Genomic DNA, 15,749 nt, shown 5'->3' with positions numbered 1-15,749 from the left:
CTGACTGGTGTCTCTCAGTCTCTCTCTCTCAGGGAGATATCTGTACACTGACTGGTGTCTCTCAGTCCTCTCTCTCTCTCTCAGGGAGATATCTGTACACTGACTGGTGTCTCTCAGTCCCCTCTCTCTCTCAGGGAGATATCTGTAGACTGACTGGTGTCTCTCAGTCCCCTCTCTCTCTCTCTCAGGGAGATATCTGTACACTGACTGGTGTCTCTCAGTCCCCTCTCTCTCAGGGCGATATCTGTACACTGACTGGTGTCTCTCAGTCCTCTGTCTCTCTCTCAGGGAGATATCTGTACACTGACTGGTGTCTCTCAGTCTCTCTCTCTCAGGGAGATATCTGGACACTGACTGGTGCCTCTCAGTCTCTCTCTCTCTCAGGGGGATATCTGTACACTGACTGGTGCCTCTCAGTCTCTCTCTCTCTCAGGGAGATATCTGTACACTGACTGGTGCCTCTCAGTCCCCCCTCTCTCTCAGGGAGATATCTGTACACTGACTGGTGTCTCTCAGTCCCCTCTCTCTCTCTCAGGGAGATATCTGTACACTGACTGGTGCCTCTCAGTCTCTCTCTCTCAGGGGGATATCTGTACACTGACTGGTGTCTCTCAGTCCTCTCTCTCTCTCAGGGAGATATCTGTACACTGACTGGTGTCTCTCAGTCCCCTCTCTCTCTCTCTCAGGGGGATATCTGTACACTGACTGGTGTCTCTCAGTCCCCTCTCTCTCTCTCTCAGGGAGATATCTGTACACCGACTGGTGTCTCTCAGTCCCCTCTCTCTCTCTCAGGGAGATATCTGTACACTGACTGGTGTCTCTCAGTCCCCTCTCTCTCTCTCAGGGAGATATCTGTACACTGACTGGTGCCTCTCAGTCTCTCTCTCTCTCAGGGAGATATCTGTACACTGACTGGTGTCTCTCAGTCCCCTCTCTCTCTCTCAGGGAGATATCTGTACACTGACTGGTGTCTCTCAGTCCCCTCTCTCTCTCTCAGGGAGATATCTGTACACTGACTGGTGTCTCTCAGTCCCCTCTCTCTCTCTCTCTCTCAGGGAGATATCTGTACACTGACTGGTGTCTCTCAGTCCTCTCTCTCTCTCTCTCTCAGGGAGATATCTGTACACTGACTGGTGTCTCTCAGTCCCCTCTCTCTCTCTCTCTCTCTCTCTCAGGGAGATATCTGTACACTGACTGGTGTCTCTCAGTCCCCTCTCTCTCTCTCAGGGAGATATCTGTACACTGACTGGTGTCTCTCAGTCCCCTCTCTCTCTCTCTCTCTCTCTCTCAGGGAGATATCTGTACACTGACTGGTGTCTCTCAGTCCCCTCTCTCTCTCTCAGGGAGATATCTGTACACTGACTGGTGTCTCTCAGTCCCCTCTCTCTCTCTCTCTCTCAGGGAGATATCTGTACACTGACTGGTGTCTCTCAGTCCCCTCTCTCTCTCTCAGGGAGATATCTGTACACTGACTGGTGTCTCTCAGTCCCCTCTCTCTCTCAGGGAGATATCTGTACACTGACTGGTGTCTCTCAGTCCCCTCTCTCTCTCTCAGGGAGATATCTGTACACTGACTGGTGTCTCTCAGTCCCCTCTCTCTCTCAGGGAGATATCTGTACACTGACTGGTGTCTCTCAGTCCCCTCTCTCTCTCTCAGGGAGATATCTGTACACTGACTGGTGTCTCTCAGTCCCCTCTCTCTCTCAGGGAGATATCTGTACACTGACTGGTGTGTCTCAGTCCTCTCTCTCTCTCTCAGGGAGATATCTGTACACTGACTGGTGTCTCTCAGTCCTCTCTCTCTCAGGGAGATATCTGTACACTGACTGGTGTCTCTCAGTCCTCTCTCTCTCTCTCAGGGAGATATCTGTACACTGACTGGTGTCTCTCAGTCCCCTCTCTCTCTCAGGGAGATATCTGTACACTGACTGGTGTCTCTCAGTCCTCTCTCTCTGTCTCAGGGAGATATCTGTACACTGACTGGTGTCTCTCAGTCCCCTCTCTCTCTCAGGGAGATATCTGTACACTGACTGGTGTCTCTCAGTCCCCTCTCTCTCTCTCTCAGGGGGATACCTGTACACTGAGTGGCGATCCTGCTATTTACCTTCAGTGTGTTGAGAGACAGAGCGAGCTGTTGCAATCCCTTGATGAACCTTGTCCTTTTTGACGTGTTCTCAGTTGTGAAGAGGTTGTCACTGATGGCCTGAGCTATCTGCGTCGAGAAAATACAACAACCCGTGTTTATAACGTGGATATTCCACTGAAGGAAGAATCGTGCGATTATCGGAGCAGGAGTAGGCCACTCAGCCCTTTGAGCCCTGCTGTCCCACTCGGTAAGATGCTGTCTGATCAGATCGCAGCCTTGACTCCGCTTCCTCTCCCCGTAACCTCCCCCCCCGATCTGAAATCTCTCTAACTCAGCCTCGAATATATTCTATGAGCTGCCCTTCGGCCCTCCAAGCCTGTGCCGCTCCTTGGTCCAACTAGACCAATCGTTTGTATCCCTCCATTCCCAGGCTGCTCATGTGACTATCCAGGTAAGTCTTAAACGATGTCAGCGTGCCTGCCTCCACCACCCTACTTGGCAGCGCATTCCAGGCCCCCACCACCCTCTGTGTAAAAAACATCCCTCTGATGTCTGAGTTATACTTCGCCCCTCTCACCTTGAGCCCGTGACCCCTCGTGATCGTCACCTCCGACCTGGGAAAAAGCTTCCCACTGTTCACCCTATCTATCCCCTTCATAATCTTGTACACCTCTAATAGATCTCCCCTCATTCTCCGTCTTTCCAGGGAGAACAACCCCAGTCTACCCAATCTCTCCTCATAGCTAAGACCCTCCATACCAGGCAACATCCTGGTAAACCTTCTCTGCACTCTCTCCAATGCCTCCACGTCCTTCTGGTAGTGCGGCGACCAGAACTGGACGCAGTACTCCAAATGTGGCCTAACCAGCGTTCTATACAGCTGCATCATCAGACTCCAGCTTTTATACTCTATACCCCGTCCTATAAAGGCAAGCATACCATATGCCTTCTTCACCACCTTCTCCACCAGTGTTGCCACCTTCAAGGATTTGTGGACTTGCACACCCAGGTCCCTCTGTGTTTCTATACTCCTGATGACTCTGCCATTTATTGTATAACTCCTCCCTACATTATTTCTTCCAAAATGCATCACTTCGCATTTATCCGAATTAAACTCCATCTGCCACCTCTCCGCCCAATTTTCCAGCCTATCTATATCCTGCTGTATTGCCCGACAATGCTCTTCGCTATCCGCAATTCCAGCCATCTTCGTGTCATCCGCAAACTTGCTGATTACACCAGTTACACCTTCTTCCAAATCATTTATATATATCACAAATAGCAGAGGTCCCAGTACAGAGCCCTGCGGAACACCACTGGTCACAGACCTCCAGCCGGAAAAAGACCCTTCGACCACTACCCTCTGTCTCCTATGGCCAAGCCAGTTCTCCACCCATCTAGCCACTTCTCCTTGTATCCCATGAGCCTTAACCTTCTTAACCAACCTGCCATGTGGGACTTTGTCAAATGCCTTACTGAAATCCATATAGACGACATCCACGGCCCTTCCTTCATCAACCGTTTTTGTCACTTCCTCAAAAAACTACACCAAATTTGTAAGGCACGACCTCCCTCTTACAAAACCATGCTGTCTGTCACTAATGAGATTGTTCCGTTCTAAATGCACATACATCCTGTCTCTAAGAACCTTTGACCCCGTTCGCCCCGAGCGCTCCATCCAGCCGCCTCTCCAATACAGTCAGTGTTTTGGCATCAACTCCTTCCTGTGGGAATGAGTTCCACAGGCTCACCGGGTGAAGGAATATCTCCTCACCTCCCGTCCTAAATGGTCTCCCCCCCAATCCTCAGACTGTGACCCCCCTGGTTCTGGACTCCCCCCACCATTGGGAACACCCACCCCACTGACAACCCCCTCCCTCCAGCTCTGCCCAGCTCCATCTCCCACCCCAAAGCGTACAGCCCTCTCCCCGACCTGGTACTTGACGTGACGGCAGCCTGTCGCTCCCGGCGAGACGGTGCAGATGGCGGCCAGAGCGGCTGCGTGTGTTCCCGACACCCGCTCCCGCGGGGACGACCTGTCGCTCGCTGGCCCTACGGGGAGGAAGGGGAGAGGCTTGTTAGATCGTGGGGGGGGGATCCCACCACCGCCAGAGGCCAGATGGGCGTACGGGCACTGCGCTGGCACAACAGGCCCATGTCTGGGCTGACAACGTAGGCACGGGGAGAACACAGGCCCCACAGTGCACGGTTCCAAGACCCATTCATACAGGGCGAGAGCGGGGAAGTGAGGGAGACGGGGAGAGGGCGGGGGGAGTGAGGGAGAGGGTGGGGGAGTGAGGGAGACGGGGAGAGGGTGGAGGAGTGAGGGAGACGGGGAGAGGGTGGGGGAGCGAGGGAGACGGGGAGAGGGAGGAGGGAGTGAGGGAGACGGGGAGAGGGTGGGGGAGTGAGGCAGATGGGGAGAGGGTGGGGGAGTGAGGGAGATGGGGAGAGGGTGGGGGAGTGAGGGAGACGGGGAGAGGGTGGGGGGAGTGAGGGAGACGGGGAGAGTGAGGGAGACGGGGAAGAGTGGGGGAGTGAGGGAGACGGGGAGAGGGTGGGGGAGCCAGGGAGACGGGGAGGGGGTGGGGGAGTGAGGGAGACGGGGAGAGGGTGGGGGAGTGAGGGAGACGGGGAGAGGGTGGGGGAGTGAGGGAGACGGGGAGAGGGTGGGGGAGCGAGGGAGACGGGGAGAGGGTGGGGGAGCGAGGGAGACGGGGAGAGGGTGGGGGAGTGAGGGAGACGGGGAGAGGGCGGGGCAGCGAGGGAGACGGGGAGAGGGAGGAGGGAGTGAGGGAGACGGGGAGAGGGTGGGGGAGTGAGGCAGATGGGGAGAGGGTGGGGGAGTGAGGGAGATGGGGAGAGGGTGGGGGAGTGAGGGAGACGGGGAGAGGGTGGGGGGAGTGAGGGAGACGGGGAGAGTGAGGGAGACGGGGAAGAGTGGGGGAGTGAGGGAGACGGGGAGAGGGTGGGGGAGCCAGGGAGACGGGGAGGGGGTGGGGGAGTGAGGGAGAGGGTGGGGGAGTGAGGGAGACGGGGAGAGGGCGGGGGAGCGAGGGAGACGGGGAGAGGGCGGGGGAGCGAGGGAGACGGGGAGAGGGTGGGGGAGCGAGGGAGACGGGGAGAGGGTGGGGGAGTGAGGGAGAGGGTGGGGGAGTGAGGGAGACGGGGAGAGGGCGGGGGAGCGAGGGAGACGGGGAGAGGGAGGAGGGAGTGAGGGAGACGGGGAGAGGGTGGGGGAGTGAGGCAGATGGGGAGAGGGTGGGGGAGTGAGGGAGATGGGGAGAGGGTGGGGGAGTGAGGGAGACGGGGAGAGGGTGGGGGGAGTGAGGGAGACGGGGAGAGTGAGGGAGACGGGGAAGAGTGGGGGAGTGAGGGAGACGGGGAGAGGGTGGGGGAGCCAGGGAGACGGGGAGGGGGTGGGGGAGTGAGGGAGAGGGTGGGGGAGTGAGGGAGACGGGGAGAGGGCGGGGGAGCGAGGGAGACGGGGAGAGGGCGGGGGAGCGAGGGAGACGGGGAGAGGGTGGGGGAGCGAGGGAGACGGGGAGAGGGTGGGGGAGTGAGGGAGAGGGTGGGGGAGTGAGGGAGACGGGGAGAGGGCGGGGGAGCGAGGGAGACGGGGAGAGGGCGGGGGAGCGAGGGAGACGGGGAGAGGGTGGGGGAGTGAGGGAGAGGGTGGGGGAGTGAGGGAGAGGGTGGGGGAGTGAGGGAGACGGGGAGAGGGTGGGGGAGTGAGGGAGACGGGGAGAGGGCGGGGGAGTGAGGGAGACGGGGAGAGGGCGGGGGAGCGAGGGAGACGGGGAGAGGGCGGGGGAGCGAGGGAGACGGGGAGAGGGCGGGGGAGTGAGGGAGACGGGAGGGGAGGGATTGTGAGTTATGGGGAGAAGGGTACCTGCTCTGTGAACTGTTACCTTCTACCCTCTGCACACCTGGAGGGTCGCTGTGGGTCCCACGGAGGATGGCAGCCAGGACTGGCCTGTGGGTAGTCAGCAGGTGGCTGTAGAATGAGGTGGACACACTGGGAGAACTTTGATCCATCGTCTCACAGATAAAGATGAGGCACTGGGGAACAGTACAGAACTATTAAACTCCACATCAACATATCAACAAGAAAAAGAGGGGGAAAGGACAGTGTATCTAACGCACTGTGACACCCGGTCCCAGAGGGGGAAAGGACAGTGTGTCTAACGCACTGTGACACCCGGTCCCAGAGGGGGGAAAGGACAGTGTATCTAACGCACTGTAACACCCGGTCCCAGAGGGGGAAAGGACAGTGTATCTAACGCACTGTGACACCCGGTCCCAGAGGGGGGAAAGGACAGTGTATCTAACGCACCGTGACACCCGGTCCCAGAGGGGGAAAGGACAGTGTATCTAACGCACTGTGACACCCGGTCCCAGAGGGGGAAAGGACAGTGTATCTAACGCACTGTGACACCCGGTCCCAGAGCGGGGGAAAGGACAGTGTATCTAACGCACTGTGACACCCGGTCCCAGAGGGGGAAAGGACAGTGTGTCTAACGCACTGTGACACCCGGTCCCAGAGGGGGGAAAGGACAGTGTATCTAACGCACTGTAACACCCGGTCCCAGAGGGGGAAAGGACAGTGTATCTAACGCACTGTGACACCCGGTCCCAGAGGGGGGAAAGGACAGTGTATCTAACGCACCGTGACACCCGGTCCCAGAGGGGGAAAGGACAGTGTATCTAACGCACTGTGACACCCGGTCCCAGAGGGGGAAAGGACAGTGTATCTAACGCACTGTGACACCCGGTCCCAGAGCGGGGGAAAGGACAGTGTATCTAACGCACTGTGACACCCGGTCCCAGAGAGGGGGAAAGGACAGTGTATCCAACGCACTGTGACACCCGGTCCCAGAGGGGGGAAAGACAGTGTATCTAACGCACTGTGACACCCGGTCCCAGAGGGGGAAAGGACAGTGTATCTAACGCACTGTGACACCCGGTCCCAAAGGGGGGAAAGGACAGTGTATCTAACGCACTGTGACACCCGGTCCCAGAGGGGGAAAGGACAGTGTATCTAACGCACTGTGACACCGGGTCCCAGAGGGGGAAAGGACACTGTATCTAACGCACTGTGACACCCGGTCCCAGAGGGGAAAAGGACAGTGTATCTAACGCACTGTGACACCCGGTCCCAGAGGGGGAAAGGACAGTGTATCTAACGCACTGTGACACCCGGTCCCAGAGGGGGAAAGGACAGTGTATCTAACGCACTGTAACACCCGGTCCCAGAGGAGGAAAGGACACTGTATCTAACGCACTGTGACACCCGGTCCCAGAGGGGGAAAGGACAGTGTATCTAACGCACTGTGACACCCGGTCCCAGAGGGGGAAAGGACAGTGTATCTAACGCACTGTGACACCCGGTCCCAGAGGGGGAAGGGACAGTGTATCTAACACACTGTGACACCCGGTCCCAGAGCGGGGGGAAAGGACAGTGTATCTAACGCACTGTGACACCCGGTCCCAGAGGGGGAAAGGACAGTGTATCTAACGCACTGTGACACCCGGTCCCAGAGGGGGGAAAGGACAGTGTATCTAACGCACTGTGACACCCGGTCCCAGAGGGGGGAAAGGACAGTGTATCTAACGCACTGTGACACCCGGTCCCAGAGGGGGAAAGGACAGTGTATCTAACGCACTGTGACACCCGGTCCCAGAGGGGGAAAGGACAGTGTATCTAACGCACTGTGACACCCGGTCCCAGAGGGGGAAAGGACAGTGTATCTAACGCACTGTGACACCCGGTCCCAGAGGGGGGAAAGGACAGTGTATCTAACGCACTGTGACACCCGGTCCCAGAGGGGGAAAGGACAGTGTATCTAACTCACTGTGACACCCGATCCCAGAGGGGGAAAGGACAGTGTATCTAACGCACTGTGACACCCGGTCCCAGAGGGGGGAAAGGACAGTGTATCTAACGCACTGTGACACCCGGTCCCAGAGGGGGGAAAAGACAGTGTATCTAACACACTGTAACACCCGGTCCCAGAGGGGGAAAGGACAGTGTATCTAATGCACTGTGACACCCGGTCCCAGAGGGGGAAAGGACAGTGTATCCAACGCACTGTGACACCCGGTTCCAGAGCGGGGGAAAGGACAGTGTATCTAACGCACTGTGACACCCGGTCCCAGAGGGGGAAAGGATAGTGTATCTAACACACTGTGACACCCGGTCCCAGAGGGGGAAAGGACAGTGTATCTAACGCACTGTGACACCCGGTCCCAGAGCGGGGGAAAGGACAGTGTATCTAACGCACTGTGACACCCGGTCCCAGAGGGGGAAAGGACAGTGTATCTAACGCACTGTGACACCCGGTCCCAGAGGGGGGAAGGACAGTGTATCTAACGCAGTGTGACACCCGGTCCCAGAGGGGGAAGGACAGTGTATCTAACGCACTGTGACACCCGGTCCCAGAGGGGGAAAGGACAGTCTATCTAACGCACTGTGACACCCGGTCCCAGAGGGGGAAAGGACAGTGTATCTAATGCACTGTGACACCCGGTCCCAGAGGGGGAAAGGACAGTGTATCTAACGCACTGTGACACCCGGTCCCAGAGGGGGAAAGGACAGTCTATCTAACGCACTGTGACACCCGGTCCCAGAGGGGGAAAGGACAGTGTATCTAACGCACTGTGACACCCGGTCCCAGAGGGGGAAAGGACAGTGTATCTAACGCACTGTGACACCCGGTCCCAGAGGGGGAAAGGACAGTGTATCTAACGCACTGTGACACCCAGTCCCAGAGGGGGAAAGGACAGTGTATCTAACGCACTGTGACACCCGGTCCCAGAGGGGGAAAGGACAGTGTATCTAACGCACTGTGACACCCGGTCCCAGAGGGGGAAAGGACAGTGTATCTAACGCACTGTGACACCCGGTCCCAGAGGGGGAAAGGACAGTGTATCTAACGCACTGTGACACCCGGTCCCAGAGGGGGAAAGGACAGTGTATCTAACGCACTGTGACACCCGGTCCCAGAGGGGGGAAAGGACAGTGTATCTAACGCACTGTGACACCCGGTCCCAGAGGGGGGAAAGGACAGTGTATCTAACGCACTGTGACACCCGGTCCCAGAGGGGGAAAGGACAGTGTATCTAACGCACTGTGACACCCGGTCCCAGAGGGGGAAAGGACAGTGTATCTAACGCACTGTGACACCCGGTCCCAGAGGGGGGAAAGGACAGTGTATCTAACGCACTGTGACACCCGGTCCCAGAGGGGGGAAAAGACAGTGTATCTAACACACTGTAACACCCGGTCCCAGAGGGGGAAAGGACAGTGTATCTAACGCACTGTGACACCCGGTCCCAGAGGGGGAAAGGACAGTGTATCCAACGCACTGTGACACCCGGTTCCAGAGCGGGGGAAAGGACAGTGTATCTAACGCACTGTGACACCCGGTCCCAGAGGGGGAAAGGACAGTGTATCTAACACACTGTGACACCCGGTCCCAGAGGGGGAAAGGACAGTGTATCTAACGCACTGTGACACCCGGTCCCAGAGGGGGAAAGGACAGTGTATCTAACGCACTGTGACACCCGGTCCCAGAGGGGGAAAGGACAGTGTGTCTAACGCACTGTGACACCCGGTCCCAGAGGGGGGAAAGGACAGTGTATCTAACGCACTGTGACACCCGGTCCCAGAGGGGGAAAGGACAGTGTATCTAACGCACTGTGACACCCGGTCCCAGAGGGGGAAAGGACAGTGTATCTAACGCGCTGTGACACCCGGTCCCAGAGGGGGAAAGGACAGTGTATCTAACATCCCATCCAGTTCCTTACCTTGAGGCTTTGTTCCTTCAATCCCACTTCATTGTCCGTTGCCTGGGACAGCAGCTGCTCCAGGAGTTTGAGGAACCGGCTTGCTGACTCTTTGAAGGCCTGGGAGCTGGGGGAAATGGCACAGGCTGGGGATTAGTGCAGGATCGGTGTGTCGGGGACCTGGGGAGATGTGGGAGGACCCCGCCCAGAGGGAGAGTGAGCTCGGGTGCAGGTGGTGAGGGTGTGGGAATGGGGCGGGCGGGAGGGAGAACGGCAGCTTCACATAAAAGGGAGCAGGCAGCAGAAGGCCATTCAGCCCATCCAGGCCCTGTCCCAGTGGCACATCAGCAAGTCTGAAGATGGGGATGTTTGCTGATGACTGCAGAATGTTCAGTGACTCCTCAGATACTGACGCAGTCCCGTGTCCAAACGCAGCGAGACCTGGATAATATCCAGGCTCGGGCTGACAAGTAACATTGGTGCCACCCACACAAGTACCGGGCAATGCCCGTCTCCAACCAGAGAGAATCCACCCCACTTTCCCCTTAATTCCATTACATTGTATCTTTCTTAAAAGCCTCCCGTGTGCCACTTTTCCAAATGCCATCTGGAAGTCCATATACTCCGCATCCACCACAACATTCAAACTCTGCCTGATCAGTGGCAAATAATCTTCACACCACACACAAGTGCCAAAGGAATATGTCACAAGATGTGGATAATATCCAGGCTCGGGCTGACAAGTAACATTGGTGCCACCCACACAAGTACCGGGCAATGCCCGTCTCCAATGAGAGAGAATCTAACCATCTCCCCCCCTTGACGTTCAATGGTATTTCCATCGCTGAATCCCCCTCCCACCACTAACAACATCCTGGGGGTGCCCACTGACCAGAAACTGAACCGGGACCCAGCCAGGTAAATCCTGTGGCTCCCAGAGCAGGTCAGAGGCTGGGAATCCTGCGGAGAGTAACTCACCTCCTGACTCCCCCCCGTCCCAAAGTCTGTCCCACGATCGACAAGGACACAAGTCAGGAGTGTGAGGGGATAATCTCCACTCGCCTGGATGGGTGCGGCTCCCAACAACACTGGGGAAGCTCGACACCATCCGGGACAAAGCAGCCCCCCCTCCCCCCCGCTCGATCGACACGCTAACCCCCCACCTTCGTCACTCACTCCCTCCACCACCCACGCACAGCGGCAGCTGTGTGCACCAACTAGTGGATGTCCCGCAGCAACTCGCCGAGGCTCCTTCCACAGCACCATCCAAACCCGCCCCACCGAGAAGGACAAGGGCGGGGGCAGCAGACGCATGGGGAACACCCACCGCCTGCAAGTTCTCCCCTCCGAGCCCCCCACACACCATCCCGACTTGGAAATATATCGGCTGTTCCTTCACTGGGGTCAAAATCCTGGAACTCCCTCCCTAACAGCGCTGTTTAGTTTTTGGTTGGTTTATTTATTCGTGTCACAAGCAGATTTACATTAATACTGCAATGAAGTTACTGCGGATATACGCTGTGGGTGTACCTACACCACACACGGGGAGGGCAGCGGGTTCAAGATGGTGGCTCACCCACCACCTCCTTCTCAATTCAGGATGGGGAGGGCATTCTGGGGTCACCACTGGCACCTCCATCCGGGGAATGAATACATGGCAAAAACACAGCGGGAAAGGGGAGGGGAGGGGAGGGGAGGGGAGGGGAGGGGCGCGGGGGGGGGAGAATCAGTGAATCACACTACTCACTAGGGGTTAATGATGAGTGAGGTCATAGAATCCTATAGTACAGAAGCAGGCCATTTGGCCCATCGAGTCTGGACCGACCACAATCCCACCCAGGCCTTATCCCCATAATCGCATGCATTTACCCTAGCTAGTTGCTCTGACACTAAGGGACAATTTACCATGGCCAATCCACCTAACCTACACATCTTTGGACACTAAGGGACAATTTAGCATGGCCAATCCACCTAACCTGCACATCTTTGGACACTAAGGGACAATTTAGCATGGCCAATCCACCTAAACCGCACATCTTTGGACACTAAGGGACAATTTAGCATGGCCAATCCACCTAACCTGCACATCTTTGGACACTAAGGGACAATTTAGCATGGCCAATCCACCTAAACCGCACATCTTTGGACACTAAGGGACAATTTAGCATGGCCAATCCACCTAAACCGCACATCTTTGGACACTAAGGGACAATTTAGCATGGCCAATCCACCCTAACCTGCACATCTTTGGACACTAAGGGACAATTTAGCATGGCCACTCCCCCTAACCTACACATCTTTGGACACTAAGGGACAATTTAGCATGGCCAATCCCCCTATCCTGCACATCTTTGGACACTAGAGGACAATTTAGCATGGCCAATCCCCCTAACCTACACATCTTTGGACACGAGGGGACAATTTAGCATGGCCAATCCCCCTAACGCGCACATCTTTGGACACTAGGGAACAATTTAGCATGGCCAATCCACCCTAACCTACACATCTTTGGACACTAAGACAATTTAGCATGGCCAATCCACCTAACCTGCACATCTTTGGACACGAAGGGGCAATTTAGCACGGCCAATTCACCCTAACCTACACATCTTTGGACACTAGGGGACAATTTAGCATGGCCAATCCACCTAACCTACACATCTTTGGACACTAGGGGACAATTTAGCATGGCCAATCCCCCTAACCTACACATCTTTGGACACTAGGGGACAATTTAGCATGGCCAAGCCACCTAACCTACACATCTTTGGACACTAAGGGACAATTTAGCATGGCCAGTTCACCTAACCTGCACATCTTTGGACACTAAGGGGCAATTTAGCATGGCCAATCCACCCTAACCTGCACATCTTTGGACACTAAGGGACAATTTAGCATGGCCAATCCACCTGACCTACACATCTTTGGACTGTGAGAGGAAACCGGAGCACCCGGAGGAAACCCACGCAGACACGGGGAGAACGTGCAGACTCCACACTGACAGTGACCTGAGCCGGGAATCGAACCCAGGTCCCTAGAGCTGTGAGGCAGCAGTGCTAATCCACTGTGCCACTCCAATTCTATTCTCTCTCTGGGCTGCCATTAGCAGCCTTTCCCCTTGTCTCTGTGGCTGTGACTCATCCTTCATTCCCTCCCCCTGCGGGATAAGTATCTCCCACTTTCTCTGCCTTTTAGTTTTGACAAAGTGTCGCCTGGATTTGAAACGTCAGCTCCTTTCTCTCCGTCACACATGCTGCCAGACCCGCTTAGATTTTCCAGCCCTCCTCTTACCCGCTACCGCCTCCTGAAGGCTCGACGTTGAAACTGCAGGAGAAGTAGGCAGCGAGGACTGCCAGAAGATCCGAGAGAACGGTGACGCACCAGGGCTGCTGCAGGGTCAGAGAGACAGAGAGAAAGCAGGGTGAGTGAGAGAGAAGGCGTGGACTACCCTGACAAAGCACCCAGGCTGGGACGGGGCCCGATGGACGCTGTCCTACCTGCCTGATTCCCTGGCTGTGCAGCATCTGCCCGATGAGGTTCAAGAGGAACTCAGGCAGCTCCAGCCGCTCGCAGAGAGCCTGGAGTAGATCCCAGTCACAGCGAGTGGCCAGCAGGTTCCCGATGACCCTCAGTGCCGGACGCAACCTGGATGCGCCTTCCAACATTCCTTCCAGCACCTGCAGACAGGGAGAATCACAGATGTCAGCTTGACCCAGTCCATCTTAGTCCGGTTAGACCACACTCGGAGCACCGTGTACAGTTCTGGTCCAGTTAGACCACACTCGGAGCACCGTGTACAGTTCTGGTCCGGTTAGACCACACTCGGAGCACCGTGTACAGTTCTGGTCCGGTTAGACCACACTCGGAGCACCGTGTACAGTTCTGGTCCGGTTAGACCACACTCGGAGCGCCGTGTACAGTTCTGGTCCGGTTAGACCACACTCGGAGCACCGTGTACAGTTCTGGTCCGGTTAGACCACACTCGGAGCTCTGTGTACAGTTCTGGTCCGGTTAGACCACACTCGGAGCACTGTGTACAGTTCTGGTCCGGTTAGACCACACTCGGAGCACTGTGTACAGTTCTGGTCCGGTTAGACCACACTCGGAGCACCGTGTACAGTTCTGGTCCGGTTAGACCACACTCGGAGCACCGTGTACAGTTCTGGTCCGGTTAGACCACACTGGGAGCACCGTGTACAGTTCTGGTCCGGTTAGACCACACTCGGAGCACCGTGTACAGTTCTGGTCCGGTTAGACCACACTCGGAGCACCGTGTACAGTTCTGGTCCGGTTAGACCACACTCGGAGCACCGTGTACAGTTCTGGTCCGGTTAGACCACACTCGGAGCACCGTGTACAGTTCTGGTCCGGTTAGACCACACTGGGAGCACCGTGTACAGTTCTGGTCCGGTTAGACCACACCCGGAGCACTGTGTACAGTTCTGGTCCGGTTAGACCACACTTGGAGCACCGTGTACAGTTCTGGTCGGGTTAGACCACACTCGGAGCACCGTGTACAGTTCTGGTCCGGTTAGACCACACTCGGAGCACCGTGTACAGTTCTGGTCCGGTTAGACCACACTCGGAGCACCGTGTACAGTTCTGGTCCGGTTAGACCACACTCGGAGCACCGTGTACAGTTCTGGTCCGGTTAGACCACACTCGGAGCACCGTGTACAGTTCTGGTCCGGTTAGACCACACTCGGAGCACTGTGTACAGTTCTGGTCCGGTTAGACCACACAGTTCCCCCTGTGGAGTTCCCGGGGGTATCAGTACCTGTGTGCTGGAGTCCCCCAATCTGGCACACACTCGCTCGTGGAAAGCTTGATCTCGAAGGAGGGTCAACGGGGTGCTTAGCTGGAGGGCTGAAGGGTCTGTAGCTTCTATGAGCTGTTCCCATTCCTCATCACTGTCCACCTCCTACAGTCAAAGAGCAGAGACAAGATTACACTCCAGTTCCACAATGTACAAACTGATAGATACGGGAATACTGGCTCCATGTTCAATCAACGTACTTCCCAATAAGAGAGTCTCCCCATCAGGGACCCCTTTTAATGAGTGAGGACTTGGTCAACTATCTTCTTTATAGAGGAAACAAGCTGAAAGGATTGAATGACCCCAGGAATCAGGGCTGTACCTGTCCTGGGAGTGTTTGATGGGGGACAGTGTAGAGAGAGCTTTACTCTGTATCTAACCCCGTGCTGTACCTGTCCTGGGAGTGTTTGATAGGGACAGTGTAGAGGGAGCTTTACTCTGTATCTAACCCCGTGCTGTACCTGTCCTGGGAGTGTTTGATGGGGGACAGTGTAGAGGGAGCTTTACTCTGTATCTAACCCCATGCTGTACCTGTCCTGGGAGTGTTTGATGGGGGACAGTGTAGAGGGAGCTTTACTCTGTATCTAACCCCGTGCTGTACCTGTCCTGGGAGTGTTTGATGGGGGACAGTGTAGAGGGAGCTTTACTCTGTATCTAACCCCGTGCTGTACCTGTCCTGGGAGTGTTTGATGGGGGACAGTGTAGAGGGAGCTTTACTCTGTATCTAACCCCGTGCTGTACCTGTCCTGGGAGTGTTTGATGGGGACAGTGCAGAGGGAGCTTTACTCTGTATCTAACCCTAACCCTAATGCATCCTATCTCACCTGAAGAAGGGGCTTAGAGCTTCGAAAGCTTGTGTGGCTTTTGCTACCAAATAAACCTGTTGGACTTTAACCTGGTGTTGTTAAACTTCTTTCTATGACCAAGCCAGTTCTCCACCCATCTAGCCACCTCCCCCTTTATCCCATGAGATCCAACCTTTTTCACTAGCCTACCATGAGGGACTTTGTCAAACGCTTTACTAAAGTCCACATAGACAACATCCACGGCCCTTCCTTC

At 56.1% G+C, this 15,749-nt stretch overlaps 1 protein-coding gene across 1 annotated transcript in view; it reads right to left on the bottom strand.

Moving 5' to 3' along the window:
- LOC144489756 (serine/threonine-protein kinase 36-like) overlaps window positions 1-14,795 on the bottom strand; it is a gene marked incomplete at its 5' end in the record, with an annotated part of 47,823 nt that extends 33,028 nt beyond the window's left edge. The window contains 7 exons of the mRNA XM_078207607.1: window positions 2,105-2,212; window positions 4,020-4,138; window positions 5,998-6,148; window positions 9,896-10,001; window positions 13,166-13,263; window positions 13,372-13,551; window positions 14,652-14,795. Of these exons, the coding sequence (XP_078063733.1) occupies window positions 2,105-2,212; window positions 4,020-4,138; window positions 5,998-6,148; window positions 9,896-10,001; window positions 13,166-13,263; window positions 13,372-13,551; window positions 14,652-14,795 (906 nt within the window). The remainder of the gene's footprint in view (window positions 1-2,104; window positions 2,213-4,019; window positions 4,139-5,997; window positions 6,149-9,895; window positions 10,002-13,165; window positions 13,264-13,371; window positions 13,552-14,651) is intronic.
- Window positions 14,796-15,749: the final 954 nt, after the last annotated feature.

This window comes from Mustelus asterias, unplaced genomic scaffold (genome assembly GCF_964213995.1).
Source record: "Mustelus asterias unplaced genomic scaffold, sMusAst1.hap1.1 HAP1_SCAFFOLD_2503, whole genome shotgun sequence".
Taxonomy (NCBI): Eukaryota; Metazoa; Chordata; class Chondrichthyes; order Carcharhiniformes; family Triakidae; genus Mustelus; species Mustelus asterias.
Note: the sequence above shows the minus strand (reverse complement) of the source record. Positions and strands in the feature narration are given on the sequence as shown.